At 48.1% G+C, this 23,998-nt stretch overlaps 1 protein-coding gene across 1 annotated transcript in view; it reads right to left on the bottom strand.

The window, feature by feature from the left end:
* Positions 1-12,266, bottom strand: part of C2CD2 (C2 calcium dependent domain containing 2) — a 37,117-nt gene extending 24,851 nt beyond the window's left edge. Inside the window, exons 1-4 of the mRNA XM_005526544.3 lie at positions 11,901-12,266; positions 9,880-9,978; positions 1,303-1,422; positions 871-972 (exon numbers count right to left, since the gene is read on the bottom strand). Of these exons, the coding sequence (XP_005526601.2) occupies positions 871-972; positions 1,303-1,422; positions 9,880-9,978; positions 11,901-12,182 (603 nt within the window). The 5' untranslated portion in view covers positions 12,183-12,266. The remainder of the gene's footprint in view (positions 1-870; positions 973-1,302; positions 1,423-9,879; positions 9,979-11,900) is intronic.
* Between the last annotated feature and the right edge of the window lie 11,732 nt (positions 12,267-23,998).

Here is a 23,998-nt window from a genome sequence, read left to right on the forward strand (position 1 = left end):
TTAATAGTTAATGACTGTTCAAATGTGGATAATCAACATGCCACCCCAGCATATGAAGGTCATTTACATGCTACGTGTGCATAGTAAAACCTACATTAAAACACACTTCAAAAGCCTTGTCTGTCTTTAGTTATGAGTTTCACATTTTCATGGACAAAAGCTGTGATGACAAATTATTATAATTGTAGCTCTCTCAGTAGAGGTCTTTAGAAGCAGCTCTACAATAAACTTATTTTTTAATGAGACCTTCAGTCAAGAAAACAACTTCACAAAACATAAACAAGCCTTCCCCCACAGTTCTAAGTAATAGTTAAATCACCACGTTTGTGCCAAAAATAAAAAAATTGTGAAGGGCCAAATGCAGAAGAGAATCCCTGTCCAGATTAAACTCTTGCAGGGGATGTCCCAACGAATCAGTGCTCATACAAAAATATCAGGTGTAATTCCAAAAGCATCAAAATATTTTTAGATAATCCATCATCTCCTTAAATAACTGTATTTTCCCAGACACTCCTAATCTATTGTTGACAGATTTAAAAACTGATTTAAGTTAGGGAAGGAACAATGTTTTAATTGCTTTGATGGAAATACCATTACAACCGAGCTGTCTTTTATTATTTTAGAACTGTTCTGAGAGAAGATATTTAGGAACAGATTTTTCACACCTTGAATTTGGATGAAGGATGTTTGCAAAGTCATTTGTCTGTCAAATACAGACTTGTTTCAGTAATCTTGAGAGGTGTTGCTGGATTTCAGAGATGTAGGGGTTTGATAGATGATCCATGGCAGATGCTTTCCACCACATTTTGGACCAAGGGAATGGAGACCCATCTGCTCTACCATTGCAACAAATAAAACTTACTGACTGACCTCCTGCACTGCTGGCTGGATTTCAAAGTTGATTTCATTGGTGTTAATGAGGAACCACTCAACTTTGACATCTTCTCCTTTGTCTTTCACATAGAGCTGAAGCTGTGGACAGGAAAAAGAGTTATTGTAGAGCGTTGTGGTGTCCTGTAAGGAAACTGTAGGTCAATCTCCACACTAAGGCTCAGCACAGGAAGAATGACACCAGTTTCCCAGTAGGTAACTCAAAGTGACACTCTTAAGGAGGCAGAAGTTGCTGAAGCTTTGAGAGTACATGCCAGTTAAAAAAGGGAATTGTTTTAGCTAGCCAAGTAGTCTACCCAACATGTTATTTATTCATAGTCTCCTGAAGAGGTAGCCTAATTTCTGTATTTACCACTTGCCCCAGAGGTGCAGCAAAAGGAAGGGAAGAGAGAACAACACTTAAGACTTTACCTGCAAGTGGACTGGGGACAGCTTCACAAAATACGACTGAGCTTCGGCAGCCGCAGGTGGAGAGGCTGAGACAGCAACGAGGAATTTAACAGAATCTCCCACAACGTTGCAAGAGACCACCTGGAGAAAGGAAAAGGATGAGGGGAAACAAAGGGAAAAACAAATTAGTCTTCAGAAGGTCTGGTGAAGGCAAGAAAGAAAATAAGAAATGAATTTAAGCTGGCAGAATTATGCTAATTTGCGCAGGTGGGAAATTTCCAAGCAATTTCATTCATGTTCTCACCTCCTTCTGCACCTTCTAAAAGCACATAGTTCAAGTGTTCAAATCTGTACATGAAATTTAATACCTGCAGATTATGGCATTTCCCAAAATTTCTTTTGCATTGTTACCTAATTCAGAAGTAAGTCCTCGCCTGACAAGGACTCCTTTCCATTTCACAGATCAATGTATTAAAAGCTCCAAGAGCACAAAGATGTTTATTCTTCCTCTTCTGCTCTGAGCTAAGTAGCCTCCAACAGGACAGCTGATTTACCACACAATCTTTAGGTTAGTGGCATCCTACAAATGGGAAACTCTGCTACAGCAGAGGGTTCTGAGTAACTCCAGTTCACAGTGGGATAAGAAGGAGCAGGAGCCTTTAAGAATTTATTCAAGCCTTTGACCAAACCAAGAAAGGCCCTGAAATGTGGTGACAAAACTAAATGTCTGGGAAAAGTCTGAGTGCCACTTGACTGCAATACACTTTTACAAGCAGTAATTTAACTTGTTATCACACTGAGTTTGTAAGCAGCAGACAGTTTTTGCTCCCTCCCCTCTGCAAACTGACTGAGCTGCCACACAAAATTCCTGGAGTGTGCAGAAATTCCTGGAGGGTTCCTGGCAGCACAGGAAAGCCCATGGGGTGGAAGTCAGAAATTATTCATCACACCACAGAGGCATGTTTGTTTTGCAAACAGATGTGCTGGTGGAGGAGGGCTGCTTGTCACCATCCCTCTGTGGTTTCTGTCCCCACAGCTCCACTGTGGGAAGGAGAGCTGGGCCCTCCTTACCCTGACTCAGGCAGAGGGAACCAGGTCAATGCAATGCACAGACAAATAATTCCCTGCAAAGTTTGTCTGACATAAACTCTGCATGGTGCTATTAAATTGTGTTTGTGCACTTACTGCTCCGCTTACGGGCACTGGAATTGAAGCTGAAAGCTTTGAAAGGAATCATGTAACTCCTGAAAGATCCTTATCAGTCTCTTCTTAAATACATTTCATCTCTCTGGGCTCTCTGGGGTACATTTTAAGGATGGCCAGGGTTTTATCAAGGGCCTGAGTACATCCATTAAGGTGGAGACTTAATTACAAAGGAGCAGGGAGTGGGGAGCTGGATATGACAAATAAAAATCCCAACCACACCCACAAGCAATAAGATTTGCCTTTTCAGGTTATGTCTTTGCAAATTATAGTTTAGAAGTGGACAAATGAGTTTTCCTCACCTCTCCCCTTTCCCAAAGTCCAGATTCCTTCAGAAGTGATTTCTGACCTTAATCCCACACAAACAACACCAACACCAAGTATTATGGTAAAATATAAAGGATTTTTTTTATAGCTAACAAGAAGAAAGAGTCCAGCTGCTTCCAGCTGCTTATTTTACTTGTACCTGGGATGAAACACAGAATCAATCCTTTCATTCAAAGTAATGTATTGACACTGATTCTTTAAAGACTTGGAAAAGGAAAAGGTTCTTCCCCCTTTTTTGAAGGAAGAGGAGGAAAAAGGACTGGAGTGATGCAACAACTGCCAACACTTCCATATCCTAAATGCAGTGTTTTATCATCCATACATATTTCTTCCACACATCCATAGGAAGTTCAATGCATTCAGAACAAGTTAGACTTGCTGTACATGCAAGGCAGAGCCATTCATCTGGAATTTCTGGATGTCCAAGAGCCAAGGTTGCCAAGTATGTGGTTGATTAATGTTTTTAAAAGAAATAAAAGTGTGACCAGAGAGTTGGTAGATGAGTTCATGTGCCACTTGTTTCTTAATCATGTTTAATTCCAAGTAAAGGATGGAAACAGACACTGCAAGTGGTGGAACTTTCATTTTTCTTTCTGCATTTTGTCAAGAGATGCTAAATCAGTTTTTATATATGTATATATTTTACCTTTCATTTCAAAGGACAGTGGAGTTTGGACTTTTAGTCTCCTTGATTAATTTATTTTTTGCCAATGACATCTACTAATCTCTACTCCCCTTCTGTCCACACTTTTACTAAAAAACCTGTGGTATTCACATACAGCCTGCCAATTTTTAATCCAATCATCAAAAGGACTGGTTCTATGTTTGTAAATGGAAAATAATATGTATTTATGTCAGGTGAATCCCTTTGTTCTGGGAGAAGGATGGATGATGGAGTCAGAATACTAAGAAAAGCAGAATTTCGGGCTAGAATTTGAAGAGAAAGCAGCTTTGTTTTCATCTGTGACGCTGCCACAAATGGTGAAAAGGTGATTAAAGAGACTGCAACTGCTGCTTCCCTTGCTGAGTGACATTCCTTTAGAAGTGTAGCAGGTGATTCTGATAGACCCAAGCAGAAATATGTAGGCCATTTCCCCCATGGCAGGCACACAAAGAAAAACACTGCAGCTTCCCATGCTCTGCTCCTTTTCCCCCTGCCTCATTCCAACCTGCTTCCTCAAATTCATTTTCTCTGCACAGACAAAGAGCTGGAGAAGGGAGGACCAGGCAAAGCACCCCTTTGCAGGCTGGCAGGGGGAGGAAGAGGAAGGATAGGTGTCCACAAGAAAACAGATGAACCTGGACTGATAGGAAGAGAGTTCTCCTTCAATTTCATTTATATTCCTCATTCTTTCTCCCACTGCCTTTACCAACCCTCTGTTTTAGAGTCTAGAAAACCTGTCACTTTTATAACAAACTGATTTTTAAAAACCAAGCCCTGCACAGCAGCTGGGACCAGCTGATTCTGAACTCCCAGAGGGGTCACCCCCAGCTCCCTCCTGTGATCCCACCTCTGGACAGGACACGTCTCCTAAACTAGCAGAAATAGGGTGAAGTAGCAGCACAAAGAAACAAAGTCCAAGGTATTTTCTCCCTTCAGCACCTCCCTCAGCGCAAACACCCCTCTCTCCATGGGCTTTGGGGATCTCCCATGGAAGGAGTTCCCAACCCTTCCTCAGGTTCCTTTGTGTCCCAGTTCCTCCTCAGTCCTCTGCCATCCCTCCCCACACACAGCTGGTACTTAACACCCCACTGCCAGGGTTATTCCTGCTCCTTGCAGCCTCTCCTCTTCATCCCTGACCCAACTTCCTTGTGATGGGATGAGCTGCAGTGGCCAAAACTCCCAGACCTGGCTGGGCTCAGTTCCCCAGTTCAAAATGCTGGTGCCCAGCTCCACTGAGCCGCAGATGCTGTGACACAACTTGCTCACACGTACCTAAATCTCTGAGTACAATGATCCTAAAAACAATTCTCTTCCAGATAAACAACCACAGGAACAAAGGAGACTGAAAAAGCACCATGGTCTGAGCAAGACTATTTTTCTGAGAAAGTCAAGGGTCCATACTTGTGTACTCACAGCTATTAAAACCCTTTTGCCCTCCCCATCTATATCCAGGCTTTTTCCCTTTGCAGTTCCTCCAGACAGGCTTCAAAATTTCAGTTTTTTCCTTCCTGAAGTAGCAGCAGAAGCTGCTTCATCTCAAGAAGCACCTTGGTGCCTCTGCTCCTCACACATGGTGTCCTCTTGCCTTGAGGTTTCAGTTTTGGCACTGGCACCCCATTCATTTGTGCACTACACATTCTCTACTCTTCCCTCCCCAAGTGCAGCAGCAGCAGGTTCCTTCTCTGAGGAGAAGAGCTGTGACTTCAGGGGGAAGTTCTGACAGCCCTGATGGGGAACATTTCCCTCACCTTCCCCAGGCCCTGACCACACCACACGTGTTTGTAAAACCCCCAGCAGTACAGGCCCTGATTGCCTTTTTTGTTTGTTTTCTAGAAGGAAATTTGTTTTACTGCACTTGATATTTACTTCCAGAAAGAGAAGGTTACTTGAGGTTACTCAGTAGTATATAAGTAATACAAATATTTAACATTTTCACAAGAAAATCAGAACTAACTATGAGGCAGCCCCACAGTGAAAGTTGCCCTTGATCTCACTGTAAGATTTAGGACCTCACAATTTCCCATATGCCTCACAGCATACTACAGTGAAAAGGCTCTTTTTTTTGGCAAGGAAAACTTATCTTGTCAATGGCCACACAGACAGTTTGTGTGCTTGGCTTAAAACCTCACCACAAGAAAAATTTTCAAGTCAAAAACCTGTTCCTTTAGACAGTCATTAGCACTCAGCTGTTCAGAAGAATTAAATGATCTTCCTGGTTACCAGAGCCAATTCCTTCATTTCTTGAGGGTGTTTCTCCACCTTCTTCTCCACTCCTTCTTTACCCAAACAATTTACCAACTGACCAGAGCAAATTAAGGGGAGATGACAAATGCCTAACCCAGGCACAGTCAGTTGTGGATTTTTAGGAGCGAGTATGAAACTGAATTTGCCTGTAAATCCAGTGAAAACTTCAGACCAGTTTTCCAAATGGTTGTAAACACCACGGTGAAGGCAGGGTGAGGGGTGGACTCAGTGCAGGAGAGTTTCCATGTCAGCAACAGAAACAAAGCAGAACTTGATGGAACATCTGAATTTATCCACTCCTTTGAGACCAACACATTCAAATTCAAATAGGTGGAAAAAATGGGGAGTGAGGGAATAAAATGAACAAGCAGGGAGTACAAGGAGACAGGACAGGAAGAATTTTCAATCCTAATAGGTTCAAATGAACATCAAACTGTGCAAAGGCAGGAAGCAGTACTTTTATTTCAGAAAGACGAACAGAAACCAATACCAGAACTAGAATTGCTAGTTTGGCCTCACTATCACGCAAGCCTTTCCAAACCATCTGAGACACAGCACAGCTGAAGACACAGAGACAGAAAACCCAGGGAGAGGTTTGCCAGTTTGTGCTGCGGTAGCTTGGAGAGCAATTCACTCGCACAGCCAGCTCCCATGTCGGGGTGCTAAGGCTTCCCTGGTCCCTGTGCCAAGCTGGCAGACCTGGCACAAGCCTACAGGAGGCCCAGACACATCTGCAGTAGCAGCTGGAAGGAAGACAGACAGTGCCAAACCCAGGATCACCTCCAGGGAGGCAAACAAATCCCCACCCAGATGTGTTCCCCTGACAAGGCACTCAGCTCTGAAGAATGTTAGATCATAATGTTGTCTTGTTTACATCTGTAGGCTCACCCCACTAACAATTCAGATTGTACTCCATCATTCCCCCATTTAGGGGGACTGGCATGTTTGAAAGGGAGAGGACAGTACAGCCAGCAGGGAGGCTGTACAGGCTTTGCATTGAAAGCTGCAAAGAGATTACCAAAGATTCTCTCAGGCACCAGACCTATCGCACAGTTAAAAATCCAAAATACCTCAGGAGAAACCTGAAAGAAAATGTGATGCTCAGGAAAGCAGGCTTGGGAAGAAGCAACCTAAAGGAAGATTAGTCCATCACACAGGAAAGCTGAAAGACCTTGAAATGCAGGAGAGGAATGCAATACAAAATATGTAGTTTGTGTGTGTGTGTAAGAATTAACAACTACTGCTCACACAAAGGACAGCTTATCACCAGGAGAGCACCACAGGGAGAGAGACCTTGATGCAACAAGGCACTCACAGCATGAAGCAGCCACAGGAGAGGCAGACTGGAGCCCAAAACCCTCCAGGAAAGTACTTCTAGAGACAAAAAGAAGCTGCCTCCTTGCACTGTGAGACCTTACCTGTAGGGCTGTGTGGCCCTTCAGCCATCAAGTTCAAAAACATGGATTTAATTGGAACTGCTGCTGGGAATGGGTGCATAGGAGAGACTTAAGAGCCAGGACAGCATTGTAAAAGGAGATTTAAGGAGCAACTTATATAGGCAAACTAAACAAAAGCTAGAAGGAAATATAATCCCTTCATAATACATTTACTGACAGCAAGCACCATGGAAGAAGAGTAAACACATTAAGGAGAAGGGATTATATTAGTGCAAAAACTAAGAAAAGCCAAGGAAAAAAATCTCCCCAGGCCATAATTCCACCTTGACTTGTAAAAAAACCCCAGACATTAAAGCAGCAAAGATCTGGGATGGTTTTTGAAGCAAAATGAGGAGTTAAAAGACAACAGGAACTGTATGTCATGGTCAGGGTAGTTCACCCCACCAAAAAGAATTAGAAATAAACACATGAATGTAACTAGGAATGGAGCCAGTTAGGTGTGCAGCAGTGACATTAAAGGAATAGCACTCTGAAGGAGTTTTATCCCTTTCCATTTGAGCATGAAACAGAAAAAAAAGGGAGACTTCTGTCACAGCCTGCTCCATCCAGACTCTCTGTGCCAAGTCCCCAGCAAGAGGATCCTCTTTTTTGCTGCCTTTTTTGTTGCTGTTTTTGTTGTGAAGTTCAAGTCCTCTGGAAATAGACTGCACTAATGGAAAGGCTGGCAGAAAAAGCCAAGACTGAGAATATTTCTAACGTTTACTTTATTAAAACAAAACAAGCAATACCACATGATGAAAACAGGCCACTTCATTCTATATATTTAGGCTCTGGCCCAAAACTGGAAGGAAGGGAACACATAAATAGGGGCTTTATCAAGGGGCAGTGTGGTGTAGCCTTCAGCCACAGAGCAGCTCTATTCCTATCACCACAGCTTGGGCCAAGCTGAGAAGTAGCAGCATTCCAGCCGTGTCTGCAGCCCTGCACTGTGCAGCACACACCAATTTCTGTCAGAACTAGGAGTTTGGGAAAGCTGCAGAGAGAGATTTCTATTTCACATGCAAACATTAAGAGTTTGAAGAGAACGAGGTAAAAAGAAAATACCAAGAAAACCCCCCAAAAACCAAACACCCTTGGTATTACCTCAGGAAATATAAGACGCAACTATCATATAGGAGAAATCCTGAGGTGTTTAGAGAAAGGCATGTATTTAAAGAAGGAAAAGTAGCTACCAGACTGCCACTCTAAGGTTATTATAGCCTGTAATTCAAATAAATATTCAGGTTGTACCTTAACTGAAGGAGTAAGAATGATTCAGAGAACTTTTTCCAGCAGCTGTGCACAAGACTATTGAAATGGATTTTGGCACAGTTCAGAAGGACTCAGTGTATGAAAGCAAACTTGTTTTATTACAACAATTTTTAGAATGTGCTTCTATTGGTCTAAGCTGTTTTGAAACCACGTCAGACTTCTGTCTGCAGTGTAACACCACGATTAAGATGCTGGAATGGCTCAACCCAGCCCTGCCTGTCCCTTCCAGCAACATTTTAGACACTGCACTGCAAGACACCAGCTTTCTGTGCTGTTATTTGTCAGCTTTTACTTGCAGCAGCTCTCCCTCGGGTTCTGGCTTCACATATGACACAGCACATCCCTCTCAGACCTAGCAGTGCCCTCTCCTTACTATTTCCCATCATGGCATCTTCCAGAGGCACTGAATAACACTTGTGCCAGCTCTACAGCCCTACCAAGCCCAGTCTCTCCAGCCTCACTTGCCCCTTGCTGGGGCAAGGGATCACTGGCACTGCAATAAGTTTGTATAAGAAGAGGAGAAAATAAGTACAGAAACAGCTTTACGTGTTAACAATCCCCAGCTGCCACCAGTCAGGGTGTGCCTCTAAGTTGTGTATCAGGCAGATAAGCATGCATAGTTTTCAAAGGAATCATAGGAGAGCTGCTTAGCATCTAAATCAGATGAGCAAAGCAAAATAACAAGGCAAAACTAAAAGAAAAGCATTAGGCTAATTTGATGCAGGTGCCTAATGTAACCAGTAGTTACAGTCACTAGGACAAAAATGCAGGAGCTATCAGTTAATAAACATATATAGATTTATTTTTTTTCCCTTTTAATGCATTTTTACTGTTCTGAGAGCCACGTTCTGCCTTATTTTAATTTCACAGGCACTGAACCACCTCCCAGTATTTGCAGTGGGACAGGAGGACAGAAATCATTTGCTCCTCATTGAATACAGGGTCCAGTAGAGTCAAGACTTCACCCTCAGGACTCTGCACCTGTTCCACAGATCCTTACTCAGCTCCCACTTAGGAAGCAAACCTGTCATCAGCCACACAAACAGCAAGAGGCAGACAAAGATGCTTGCCCGTCCCAGGAGAGAAGTTTCTTCCTTCTCAATGAAGTTCCTACTCCACACTTTAGCAATAGGATGGGGAACCATCATCAGGACTGTGGAGGTGGGGGAAAGGGCTGCTCCATGAGCTCATTGAGGGTGTAGCTATAAACTTGGCATAACCCTGGTTATTGTGCATCTGGTGGAAGCCCTGGAGCACATTCTACTCACAACATGCAAAAGAAGTGAATCAATGCAGGGAGTTTGCACAGGTTCTTTAGAGAGGCAGCCTCTTACCCACCTCGACAATCACAGGTCAAGGGTACAGATATATTGACAAATAAAACTTCCACTGACACTAATAAAACATTTCCTGACCCAAAGTACATTGAAAGGCAACAAATCCAAAGTTTACCTTCTCTTCAGCTGACTTTACAACACTGGTAACTTCTTTAATTGCTAGCTCAAGTGGTTCTGCTGGGTCATCTTCCTCAAACGTGAGCAACTGGGAATCCTAAGAAACAAGAAAAAAAAGAAGCATTGTTAGGTGATGAACCCATCACTTGAAAACAAGCGATAAAAATGCACTGCCAGTCAAGTTCCTGGAATTGCAAATGTCTGTCAAAACTTCCATGTATTAATTGCATGTCACCTCACTCCATAATACAGGGTAGAGCCTGAAAACATATACTTAGGACATAACTATGGGCCTAATCATAACCCATCTTTCCCTGTAGTAGAATATCAAGGTACACAGTGAAGAGCCAAGTCCATGAACAGCAACAGGGTTCAGCGAAACTGCTGTTCTTCAGCAAAGATTTATCAGTGCTGTAGTTCGAAAAGGCATGTTTGGTTTGGCCCTCTAATACGGCTGCAGTAAGCTATGCCAAAACTAAGAAACCCCAAATATCATCTTGCAGAGGTGAGGAAAGAAGCCTTCCCCTGCCCAGCCCTCCTCATCAGTGAAGGCAGACAGTGATGACAGCCACTCAGTCTTCACACAGACAGCAGGGCGAAGGCAGCCTTTGGGCACTGAGGTCATCCCTTCAGAAGCATCAGCACCGCATTCTTCACCTGCTACCCACACCGAGCACTCAGCCCCGCTTCCCTCATCACCCAGGGTTGTTTTGCACACGGGAATTTCATTAGCTTCGTGCTGCTGACACTGTTTTGGGATACTGACAGCGGGAGCAACGCCACGCTGCAGTTCCAGGCGCTGAACAACTGGCTGCAGCTGCTCACCTGGGCAGGGAGGGTGTCCGTGTCCCTGTCCCAAGGGCTCTGCCCTCTGCTCGGAGACAGGAGCTGCCACTTGTGTCTGGTCACTTTCAGCTCCCAGCACCTGTGCTCAAGCTGTCTGGACCCTTCTTTCCCACAAGTGCAGGCAAACCAAGCTCCATTTCTTAGCACAACCCACTCTTTTCTCAACCACACCATGAAATTTGAAAGGGCAGATGAAATCTTTTATTTTTGCTGCCCAGCTTATAATATTTGGGAAATGTTCATTTTTATTCCTTATCTTTCACACACACATGTTGCCCCACTCCTCCTTCTTCCCCAGCCTGCTCCCTGACACGTAGGGAAGAACCTCTTTGGTCTAAGACGCACGCAAATTCTGAGACCTGGGGACATACCACTTACTAGAGTTTATCCTCAGCATTTTGCACTGACACGACAAGGGTTCAGTCCTCAGGACAAGGAAATCAGCTTGCCACAGGCTCACCTAACCTCCTCACCTCACCGGGCATACCATTACACACCAGCGCCAGGATGCCACACTGCGCCTTTTTCAGGAAGGGCAGGTTGGGATGGGAAGAAATAGCAGGTTTTGTGCATCCTCCCTGACCCGGGTTACAGACGAGCTGACCAAACCCCGAGCATCCCATCCACCATCCAGCGGGCTCCAGCGCTTGGAGTACAGCACACACACGCGGGCTCAGCAGGGCCTGAGGCGTGACGGGGGAAGCCCAGCTCTGGGAATTATTTGCCGAAGGACGGGCCGCAGGCCCAGGCCAGGAAGTTTCCATTGTTTCCTCGTCCCTGCGCCCGGACAATGTTATCGGCGGAGCGAACCCCTGCCAGGGGCTGCGGGGGTCGGCGCTTTCCTTCCTCCCCATCCTTCCCCGCTCCCACTCCGCGCCTCTGGCCACCTCCCTCCCGCGATCCCAGCCAAGCAGCCGCCGAACACGCACGTGTAAATATCCAAACACACACACGGAGGCTCAGGAACACACCCGCTACATCCCTGCAGCAAGTCCCGGCGTCCCCACAGCCGCTCCTCGCAGCGGGAAGCGCCCGGAGCCGCGTCCCGGCGCGATGCCCCACGGCCGGGAGGCGCCGGCCCCATCCCGGCGGGCGCGGGGGAGCCGCTGCCGGGCATCCCCCGTCCCTTCCGTCCCTCCGCCGCCCACCCACCACCTGCATCCCGGCACTCACCGCCCGCTCCGCCGCCTCGGCTCGGAGCGCCGCCACCCAGGCCCGCCGCCACTGCCGCCTCCAGCTGCCCCGCGACAGCGCCCAGGCCAGCACCGAGCCGCCCTCCTCCAGCAGCTCGTCCCGCCGCACCGGGGCAGCGGCGGCCGGCGCCGGGCGGCCCCCCCGCAGCGCCAGCAGCGCGTACTGCACCAGGTACACGGCCAGCGTGGCCACCGCCGCCACGAAGAGGGCGACCAGCGCGCCCCAGCGCAGCTCGGCCAGCCCGCCCGGCAGCCACGCCATGGCTGACCATAATGGGGCCGCGACTCCGGAGCCCTCCAAGGCGCGCCCGGCGGAGCGGCGGCCGCAGCCCCGCGCAGCGCTCGCTCGCCCAGCGGCGCCGGCGCAGGGACCGGCGCTGCCCTGGGACGCGCCGCGCTGCCCCGCCCGCCCGCCGCGCAGTCCCCGCCCCGGGGCGGTGGAGAGGGGCCCGGCCACGGGCACAGCCCCGGCTCTGGCTCCCGGCCAGCGCTGCCGGCGCGGGGGCGGTGGCCGGGCGACAAACGGGGCTGGCGGCGCTGCTCGGCCCGCCGTGTCCTGCAGCGTGGCGGTGATGGGCGCCTGCTGGCCCGGGGGCAGAAGAGGGTACACGGGCTTGGGGTGGGCACCTGGTGCCCTCGGGCGTAAGAGGGGCTTGGGATGAGCATCTGGTGCTCTTGGGGATAGGACAAGCTCGTGATGTGCTCCTGGTACGTAAAGGGGATAGATAGGCTCGGGATAGGCACCTGGTACCCTGGGGTAAGAGGGCTCAGGGTGCCCCCGAAGGTAGAGGAGTTCAGGGTGAGCGCCCGGTGCCCCGGGGTAAAAGGACTCGGGACGGGCGCCTGGTGCCCGGGGACAGAGGGCTTGGAGTGGGTGTCCGGTACCTCGGAGGGGAAGGGGGACACGGAGGGGACACCCAATTTCCCAGGGGTAGAGGGGTTTGGTGTTGGTATGGGGCAAGTGCCTGCTCTATCTTTCCCAGTGTCTCTCTTCACCCGCGGCAACTCCCAGCCAAAGACCCACCCCTGTTGTTTTTTTTTTTTTTTCCCCAATCCACATGCTAAAGCAAGCCTTGATGAAATTCCTAAGGCTGGCAGTGAAATGTCAAGATCTTGCTCCACTTGGCTTTCAGCCCCTTCAGAGCTTTGTCTTAAAGCACAGGAGCATCTTATCCTTGCTGGGAGCTGGAATTCCAGAGCATTGCAGTGTGTGCCATGGACCACAGAGGGAATTCCCGAGGCTCTCAGGTGCTGGTTCTGCCGTGCCTCTCGAGGGAGCTGTGCAGGTGCAGGGGACAAGGTCCTGAAGCTCTGTGGGCTCCCAGAGCAGACAGCAAAGGCTTTTCTGCTGGGCATTTTCAAGCACATTCCCAGCTGGAAGCAGAGGCAAGAAGAAAAGGGAAGCGAGGAGCTGACAGAATCCCGGGATGCTTGCGGCTGGAAGGGGCCCTGTGCAGGTGTTACGAGCCCATGAGGGAGAGATGCCTCTGCCTGAATGAAGGTGCAGAGGAGGCCATGTGAGGACAACGTAGGGATTTTAATTAACATGGATTTTTTTTTACCAAGAAACGGGAGGTAGAGCAGTAGAAAGAAATAGGAGAGATGACTCAGAAAGAGAGTAGAAGAGAAATAGCTGGAACTAGAGGACTTTAGGATCCTTCCCTTCATTCTGTGGTTCTAGACGATGTGTGAATATTTATTTTAATTTGATACTATTATTTACTTCTACAACTGTTTAATCTTCTTCATCTTCCTATTATTATTATTATTATTATTATTTACTACTACTACTATTTATTTTTCTTCTTATTCTTGTCCTTACTATTATTGTTTTTCTTATTATTATTGCTACTACTACTACTATTTCTCCTTATCTTTTTCTCTTCATAATTCTCATTCAACTTACTATTCTTACTCCTTTTCTTGTTCTTATTTACTACTATTATTTCTTCATCATCTTCTTATTTTTGGTTTGGTTTGGATTGGTTTTTTTGGGGTTTTTTTTTTTTTGTTTTTTATTTTTGTATGTGGGGAGGTTGTGGTCTTTTTTTCTTACTAGTACTGTTCCTTAAATTCAACCTTTACTGTTTTGGAAGAATCATTTGTGTCGCAGTCCTGCAGTGATGTCCGTGGAGGAACATCTCCCATGTGTGCCCACTCCTCATGGGCACAACCCCAAAGGATTAGCATGTAATCCTTTCAGGATGAGAGCAAATGGCCTTCCATTTCACCAGGGGAGGCTCAGATTAAATATTAGAACAAGTTTTCCCTGACACAGTGGTCGGGCATTGGAAGAAGTTGCTCAGGGAGGTGGTGGAATCGCTGTCTCTGGAGGTGTTGAGGAGTCGTCTAGATGTGGCACTTGGGGATGTGGTTTTGGAGTGCTGATGGCGGTGCCGGGGTGCTGGTGGGACTGCATGACTGACAATGTCTCTTCCCACTGTCGTGATTCACCCCTGGCCCACCTGACACCAACTCCCCCCACAGGTGCTGCTTTGGGGATGACCACAGCGGTTACTTTTGGCCTTGGGGAGATCCTCTTGGGAGGATGCAAAGCAGCCGAGGATTGCTGAGCCTGGAGGGCCCCATCGGGGCAAAGGCAGCCCGTGGCTCTGACACCACTGGTGCCTGTCAAGGCCTAAGGCTCAGCCAGGCCCTTCTCCTGCCAAGGACCTGATGTCCCTGACACCTGGCCATCAAAGGCAGCCCGTGTGACAGGGGCAGGCTCCGGGCCAGCCGCCACCTGCGGGCCCCGGCCTGGCGCGGGCAGCGGGCACTGATTGTCCGTCTGTGACCTCAGGCAGGGGCAGCGGAACAGCGCCCGCAGCGCCCGCAGCGCCCGCCTGAAGCGGGACGGGCGTTTCTTGGGGGGAGCCGGCGGCTCCCTGAGGGCCTGGGCTCCCGGCTGGGAAAAGCACAAGAAGCAGCTGAGCTGGGCAGGCTCCGGGCTCTGTGTCCCTGCCGCTGGCACCTGCTCCTCGAAGGTGGGAGAAGGCGCGGAGCCCTGAGGAGGCCCCGGGGCTGCCAGGTGGGGAGGGGAGGCCCAGAGCGGCTCTTGGCACGGCTCAGCTGCCCCGCGCTCAACCCGGGCCTCCCGCGGGACAGGCACTGGGAGCCTGCCTGCCACAAAAACTCCCGGGCTTTGCTCCCTGACTGCCTCACTCAGCTCCAAGAAGCTCGGTTTGTCCCACCTCCTGCTCCCACAGCAAGGGCTTGACCCGGATGCTGTGAAGCCTCACGTGTTCCCAATTGTCCTGAGCAAGCTCTTTGTCACCATCATCTTCCCGACTGGACTGCACGGAGGGTCTGCTACCATTGCCTTAGGACAACTCCTGGCCAACAACTTCGGAAAGCTCTCGGCCAACAGAGTCCTCCCAGTCAGACGGTTCTGGGGAGCTACCGGCTTCTCCTCAAGGGACAGCCCTGGCTCCATGCATTCCTCCCGGGCAGAAAATTCTTGGTAGCAAAGGGCTTCTCCCTGGGACCGCTCCTGCTCTCCTCATCCTGGCTGGAGTGTTCTCCACAGCTAATGACATCTCCTTGGGACAGCCCTTGTTCCAAGCATCCTTCCCAGTCTGAGACCTCTTGGTAGCTCCTAACATCTCCCCACTGGGAAAGCTTATGATCCATGCTAGATTCTCACTCTTCCTCCTCAGTCTCTGACACATCTGTTGCTCCCACCAAGTGCTCACTGAGGGCCTGGTCTTGTGACCAGCTGGGCAAGGGGCGGGGGACAAGGGGTGTCCCTCTGCTTTGGCCCTGGGGCTCTTGCCTGGCTGCCCCAGTAACACAGACAGTGGATCCAGCTCACCCCCAGCACATTTACAGGGGATGGGAAGCTGAGCAGTGACACCATGGTGACACCATGGAAGGACAGGGCCATGCAGAGGGACCTGAGCAAGCTTGGGAAGTGAAACTACAAGAACCTCACGAGGTTCAATAAGGCCAAGTGCAAAGTGCTGCACCTGGGTTGAGGCAGTCCCTGTGTCACTGCATCATCAAGATTGGAAGAGACCAGCAAGCCCATCCAGTTCCATCATCATCCCAGCACCACCATCACCACCCCTAAAGCACATCCCAAAGTGCCACATCCATTCAGATGGCCAGGCTCAGGGGTGGGGGCATACAGGGATGTGTGCCTGGGATGGATGGGATGGCACAGGCAAGCATGGCAGGAAAAGCAGCATCTTTCATCAATGTGTCCATGGCAAAGCTGTTGTCCCAAAATGGATTCTTTCACCCCATGTGCAAGAAGACGATCCCCACACAGAGTTCAGATACTTCTTTTATTTACAGTTCTGCACAGAAACAGGTGCTGGGGGGCAAATCCACAAAGCCAGCACAGCGACTATCAAAACATTTCACTATTTATACATTTTGCCAAACAAAGGCATTCATGTTTATTGGTTAACAGTTATATGGTTCTCTTACTAATTTCACATATTATTAATTGTTTTAAATTATTTTCATATCTTTATAGTATCATATCTAAATATTTAGATGTTATATTTACATTATATGTAACTAATGTTTTATATAATTTATTACATATATTCTCTTACAATATATATACAATTACAATATATATATTATATCTTACTATATATTATTTCTCAATATTTATTATATATAGCCATTATAGGTATTGTTACGCAATATTTATATTTGTAATTTATAATAGTATTTTTTCACTATGTATTAAATATTAATGTAAACTTTTATTATTGAATAATATTAATTCGTAATAATAATTACTATTAGTATCCTGGCATTAATATCTCAATCTTGGTACTTTTCTTCTATTGGTTTAAGGATTCCCTTGCTTCTTATGCTATCTAGTCTTCCTCTGTGCTCAGTCTGTCTCTTCTTTTTTCTCGCTGGGTTATGGGATCTCTGGGCCAGGAGTCGGTGGTCGCCATCTCCCCGTGCCAGAAGTACCTTTCCCCCAGCTGGAGCCGATTTCAGCACAGTTGCTGAGTTGGCTTTATGAGTTTTGTCCTCATCTGGGAAGTTCTGCCAAATGTCCTTGTGGCTGTCACTCGTGCGTCCTTGGTGTCCCCTCTGAGCAGGAGCTCCTTGTCCCCAGGCTTTGTGGCCCTGCCCGTGGCTCTGACACCACTGGTGCCTGTCAAGGCCTAAGGCTCAGCCAGGCCCTTCTCCTGCCAAGGACCTGATGTCCCTGACACCTGGCCATCAAAGGCAGCCCGTGTGACAGGGGCAGGCTCCGGGCCAGCCGCCACCTGCGGGGCCCGGCCTGGCGCGGGCAGCGGGCACTGATTGTCCGTCTGTGACCTCAGGCAGGGGCAGCGGAACAGCGCCCGCAGCGCCCGCAGCGCCCGCCTGAAGCGGGACGGGCGTTTCTTGGGGGGAGCCGGCGGCTCCCTGAGGGCCTGGGCTCCCGGCTGGGGAGCTGAGGGCTCCGGGGGGCAGCAGGGGCTGTGTGGGGCAGGGCCCCGGCTCTGTGGAACAGCATCGGGGTCCTGCAGGAGCTGAGGATACTTGGGGTTGACCCAGATGGTGTGGATGGTGACGTATTCCCTGTCTGTCTGTGACTCCTTTGTGTCACTATCGCCTCTCTCTTGGGACACCTTTGGATATTGTCTCATTTCTCCTTCAGACAGCTCTTGGTCAATGGAGTGTTCCCATTGGGGAAACTCGTCACCGTTGTTTTCCTCCTGGGACAGCTCTTGGATTCTTATGTCCAGAAACTTGAATAGCTTTTGGTGTCTTGCAGATTCCCAGTGGTACAGCTCTGGGTCTATCTCACCTTCTGAGAGCTCTTGGTCTATTTTGTCATCCTGTTTGTAGAGCTCTGGGACATTCATATCTTGCTTTTGGGAAGGCTCCTGGTATGTCACATCTTCCCCATGGGACAGCTCTTGGTCTCTCTCAAATTCCAGTCGAGAGAGATCTTGGTATTTCTCATCTTCCCATTGGGACAGCCCTTGGTCACTCTCCTTTTCCCACTGGGGCAGGCCCTGGCCCAGGTAGGGTTCCCACTCTCTCTCCTCCCAGGCCAAGTCCCACTCCACAGTCTGTGGCCCTGGCACATCTGTCCCCCCTACTGCCCCCTCACACTGCTCCACGAGCTCCCAGTGCACTGCTTCCAGCCACCCAGGGCAGGGGCTGGGGGGGCAGCAGGGGCTGGGGGGGCAGCAGGGGCTGTGTGGGGCAGGACCCTGGCTCTGTGCCCCGGCTGTGGGGGAAGGAGGCACCAGCCCAGCCCTGGCCCCCAGGCCGCTGCCTCCAGCCCCATCCCAGCTCCCTCTGTCCCCTCTCTCTCCGCGGCTGGCCATCACCTGGGGCCTCAGGCACAGGCCCGGCTGCTCCGTGGCAGGGGGGGAGTTGGGGTTCGCCTCCTCCGCGAGCGTCTCCATCGTGCTCTGCTGCTGAGGCTCTCAGGGAGCTGCTCTCTCCTGACAGAGCGGCTCTCTGGGACTGGGCACCCAGGGCTCTGTGCCCCTTATATACCCCTCTGGCAGCGTGGGGCTCTGCCGTGTCACAGAGGCCTCTGGGCACCATCATGTCCTGCATCAGCGCCTGTGTCACAAAGGGCCACACCCGACATCCCTTCCACAGCCGACCCCACTGGAACTGGCACCGAGCAGCCCCAGACTTGGGCACTTGTAGCCCCTGATGTGCCCAGGCCCCTGTGAGGCTTTGGACACGGTCCCACACATGACAACCCCGGCCTCACCCTGCTGTCACCATCCGCTAGCACAAGTGGGAGTTTGTTTGATCTCAGAGTGCAAAAAGGACACCAAGAGATTTCAGTTTAAATCACAACAGCAATAATGCATCTTTATTGTAGTGCCAGCATCACGGGTTATGTGATAGATGAGAGGGAGAGAGAGAGGGATAAAGAGTCAAAGGAAAGAGACAGAAAAGCGGGGGTTGTAGCTACCAATGGACGTGACAGGGTCACCGGTGTCTTCTTCCGTGGGGAGATCTCTCTCAGAAAGTAACTTAGAAAAGTCACTTTTATAGTCTATTTCAAAGCGAGGGGCAGTTGGCCAAAAGGTGGTGAGATTTATTTACTATTGTGGTGTGACTCATTGCTCTGAGAAGCCGGTGTCAGGTCAAGCACACCTTCAAACAATCACTTAGCAAGAACCCACCGCAACCAGGCCAGAACCCCTGCACAAAGTCCCCAGGGGTTTTCAGGGTCTTAGTCTCTGTTCTTGTGATGGTCGTGAGGCAGATGAGGGAAACTTGGCACCTTCTCTTCCACCTGCAGAGCCCTGGCTTTGGAGGCTGGGCTGTTCGGGGCACGAGCCACTGGCCAGATGGATGCAGCCAGGGAGTTGTGGGCAGTGGCTCCATGTCCGGCTGCAGGCCGGGGACGAGGGGTGTCCCTCAGGGCTCTGCCTCAGCCCCGGGGCTCTTGCCTGGCTGCCCCAGTGACACAGACAGTGGATCCAGCTCACCCCCAGCACATTTACAGGGGATGGGAAGCTGAGCAGGGCAGGGACACCACAGAAGGAGGGGGCCGTGCACAGGGACCTGGATAAGCTTGGGAAGTGGGACCACGAGAACCTCACGAGGTTCAACAAGGCCAAAGCCCAGGTGCTGCAGCTGGCCTGGGACAATCTCTGAGTCCCGGATTCATCAAGGTGGGAGGAAACCTTCAAATGCCTCAGATTAGCGCTGCCTCCCTCACCACTCCCAGCACGGGAAAGTGTTGGATCTGAGATTACCCCCAGTCCCATGCTACAGAAATAAACATCATAGCTTATAGTTATTCATAGTTAATTAATTTAATCATAGTTATTTAAAAAATTTCATTTTTTTAAGCTGTGAATACAACAATTAATGAAAAAGAGGGAGTATGTTCAGTCTGCAATTAAAATGACAAATACAGAAAAAAATACATTGCAAAGAGATAAAATCAACACAAACATTTCCCACTGATTCTCTGCCTCTGTGCTCCATTTTCTACACATGAAAGGAAGAGAAGGTTCATAGGGGCCATACATGCAGTCTAATGTGAGATTTGAAAGAAGTGCTTTGTCAGAAGAGTGTGACAGTGCAAAATATGCTTAGTTTGTCAAAACTACACTTTGGCCAGCAGAGCTTTTTGCAGCATTCCAGGACTCTGTGATGCTACCTTTACCTGCGAGTAAACAGGCTATAACTGTGTCTTTACTGAGATTTTATAACCTCAGCCTGTGGTGGAGCCACTGCACACTCCTCACTGACAGCTCTGCTGGCAGAACCAGACCTGGAAATCTTCATACCTGAAATGTGATCCCTCAGCATGTTACTCCTCATGGAAGAGGGGACCACTTCCCCTTTCACATGGAGCATTTCAGCCTTTCTCCCAGGACAGGTACAGCCCTGTTCTTCTGCCTGCTGACTGTGGCAGGTTTGCTCAGGAGTTGTGGGGCCAGGAGAGGCACAAAGCCAAAGCCACAGACAGTATTGATCCCCCATGCCCTGCCCTCGTGTGCACTCTCCAGTCTGTTTTCTGCAGCCCCTTTTTGGGTGAGACTCAGCAGGTGTGACACATCCCATCCCGACTGAGTCAACACTTGTGAGTCTTTGTGGCAGCTGTCTGAAGAGGAGGAGGGTGATGGGTGTGCCAAGACGTGGAGCAAGGGCCAGGTGGGACACCCAGAAGCCTCTTTGGAAGGTGATCAGCAGCCTGGCACCAGGGATGTGCCACCAAGCAAGCTTCCATTACTTGGAGCTGGTGTGGGTTCAAGGAGGCTGGCACACGTCTGGCTCTTGATCTGGAATAGCCCTCCAAGCTCGTGTCTTCCAGAGAACATCCTCTGCTTAATGAAGGAGTCTTGCTCCATACAAAAAAAAAGCTCAGAGGTGATGACATCACTAGACCTCCACCTAACTGCTCTTATTTTCAGTTCATTTGCAAAATCAGGAGACATCTGACCCATCCAAACACCAATTTCTGTAAAAGAAAAAGTAACGTGTCCACCATGACCTCATAGTAGAAAAACTGCATTTCATTTAAGGTCATTTAGTTCCTCTTTGCCCAAATGCCTATATCTCTTAACTGCTTAAGAGGACACACTGCCAGGAGCTGAATGTTTCATTAGATCAGAAATTAGCTTTGTTATTAAAATACAGGTTTGGTCCTAAAAATGTCTTGAAAAAACAACCATGCCCCATGAATGTAATTGTTGACAAACTGGCTAAGTTTCAGAGCAGATGGGTCACAATGTTTTATTTTGACCAATCATAATTTTGAATTATGTGTTTGGATATAAAGCAAAGCTGCAGAGCCATGTTTCAATTCTATTTGTGTTGACTCAAGTTGGTTCACCCTGGGTACTTGTACTCGCTTTTGAAGCCTTTTACCCACCACTAATGCAGCCTATCATGGAGTTGTGGTTTAACCCAAAACCAGAACACAAGGAAAAATAACAACGTGTGGAAACAGACAAATAATGGCACCATAGTGTTTGTATTAACCACAGCCCACCTGTATACCACCTGCTAATTTCATAAGTGTCATAATTTGTAAGTGTCATTATTATAACAATTTTGCTTTTCCCTGTAGATCACACTTTTCCCTTTCTCCAAATCCAGCTTCAAACTGAAAGACAGCAGGTTTAGATTAGATTTTAGGAAGAAATTGTTCCCTGGCAGGGTGGGCAGGGGCTGGGATGGAATTGCCAGAGCAGCTGGGGCTGCCCCTGGATCCCTGGCAGTGCCCAAGGCCAGGCTGGACATTGGGAGCACCTGGGACAGTGGGAGGTGTCCCTGCCATGGCAGGGGTGGCACTGAATAGTTTTTAAGGTCCTTTCCAACCCAAACCATTCTGTGATTCCATATCTGGTAATTAATCTATTCCGAGTGGTCACAATTTTGCAAAAGGGACAAAAGCTAACAAGACATTTTGCTTGGAATGTCCCTAGCACTGCAATGGAAAGATAGGAAAATTATTTTTGGGTCTATTATTTTTTCTATGATGATAACTCTTCAAAAATATACTGACAAAAAAAAAATTCTCTGAGTGAAATACTCTGAGTTTTTAGAAACTAAAGCATGCCAAGCTGCTTGCATTTTTTTTTTTTTTTTTTTTTTTTTTCCTTTCCCTGTATTTTGGCTGCTGGATCCTGTTCGTTTCTCTCCACCAGAGAGCGCCAGGATTCCCCAGAGGTGCTCATGCTGGGACTTCCCAGGGATGTGCGCTTCTCCCGGGCAGCACAAACACCCGTGTGCCCCTGAGACAAATGCTGGAGGACACTCAGACCAGCTGGGAACGTGGGACATCAGAAAGGAGAAAGCACTTGGTAAGTAGCAAAAGACACCTTCACGTTTCAGACTGAGAGCAGCAGCACGAATTTTGTAGGAAACCAATAGGCTTTGAAAAAATGTCTTCCTCTGGAAGATCAGTGAAAATGCTTAATTTCAGCTGGACAGATAAGAAAATCCAAGGACCTGTGGAAATACAGAGAGAGGGCTTCACCTTCAGTGTGATGCTGTTTGAGTGTGACGGTGCAGTCTTTTGTTTCTGTCTCCTAAAGCCTGTACACAGCATCAGAGGCACACAATAGATTATAGGATATCTCCATAAAACAAAGATTCTATGTGAGTCTCTCTCTCTTAAACCTTGTAGTAAATACTTGGTTAAAAATACCCATTTTCAAATCTCATTTTAGTATCTGTGAATCTCCTCAAGACTTAGAATTTTATTTTTAGAGGTAATTTTAGAAGTTCCTCATGCTTTTAAAAAATGTATTCACGTGCCTTTACAGACCTCTGTCAAATTTGTCCTGATACAAATAATCTGAATGTGAGCTAACAAAGCAAAGTTTTCTTCTTGTGGCATTTGGCTGCTCAGACGATTTATGAGTAAAGAAGCAGCAGCAAATACTGCACAGCTGTAATTGTCACACCTGGGGAAGCCCTCAGGATGTGCAGTCTTCAAAGCCTGTTCCAAGAGCACTTAACTTCCCCCAGTGAAAGACTGTAGAGGAAATATTATTAAATATCTTTTGGGTAGTTGGTTTGTTGGTTTTTTTTTCCTTAAACAGTTTCATAGACTTCATAGCATAAGTAAATGGATGACAAGAGCAATGGATGCAGTTTCTGTCAGCCAAAAAGGGTTAGAGGTGTCACACCCCAGGAACACCTCGTTCATTAGGGAAGAAAGGAGTAAGTGGGAATGAAAAAGAGCCATATTAATCACAAATGACACCTTAAAATAGTGGCTGTTTTTTTTCTTGCTGTTGTTTTTGGCAGGGTCGCAGTGTGCTCTCTTCTGTATCTTACATTCTCCTGCTGTTGTCATCGTACTTTCTCTGACCTCTTCTACTGGCTCGTTGCCCTGCCTCAGCCACCTGCCTGCAGAGCCTGCAAACCCCAGCATGGTCCCTTCCTTCCAGCAGCATCATCCCTGGATGTCAGTAATCCCAGCAGGTTTTTAACACCAGTGGACTTCACTGGAGAGATGCACGTGGCTGGCTGAGAGCCTGACCCCTCGACTATCAGCTCAAGCTGATGACTACAGCCAGGGCTCCATGACACTGAAGAGCTGAATCCACCCCAGATCCTGGATTGACAAGGCATTAATAAATTGTTAAAGGTTTATCAAAACTGCAGAGGCAATTTAAAGCAAATTCTTTGTCAGCAGAAACTAATTCTCAATGTATTCTTTCAACATATGCAAAATGAAAGGGAAATAAAAGTCGTGTGTTGCTTCATTGCAGCCAACACCTTGAAAATTTTTATTGCCAGAGTATTTCAGGACTGGAAACAGAAATACTATCCCTGTTGGTCTAATAGTAAGGATGCTCCTGCATTTGTATATTGAATGATAGATGGAAATATCCTATGAATGCAAGAGTAAACATTGCTGGATTTGTTTGCAGATTAACTGTCTTAGAAGGGGACAGCTGGAATTAGAACAAAAATAACCACAAAAACAGGTGCAATGCTCATGGCATTATCAGTAACTTTTAATAATTTTGATTTGTTTCTTGAATTTTATGTGAAACACAGGCTTTTTATTCTCTGGAGCATTTTCTGTGAACCATTCTAGCAGAGGTCAGTCCGTGCTGGAAGTGATGGAGAGAGGGCTCTGTGTCAGTATTAACTGGATGCAGAAGA

This window comes from Pseudopodoces humilis, chromosome 2 (assembly GCF_049639895.1).
Source record: "Pseudopodoces humilis isolate 2021_Gansu_Grassland_sample_001 chromosome 2, ASM4963989v1, whole genome shotgun sequence".
Lineage (NCBI taxonomy): Eukaryota > Metazoa > Chordata > Aves > Passeriformes > Paridae > Pseudopodoces > Pseudopodoces humilis.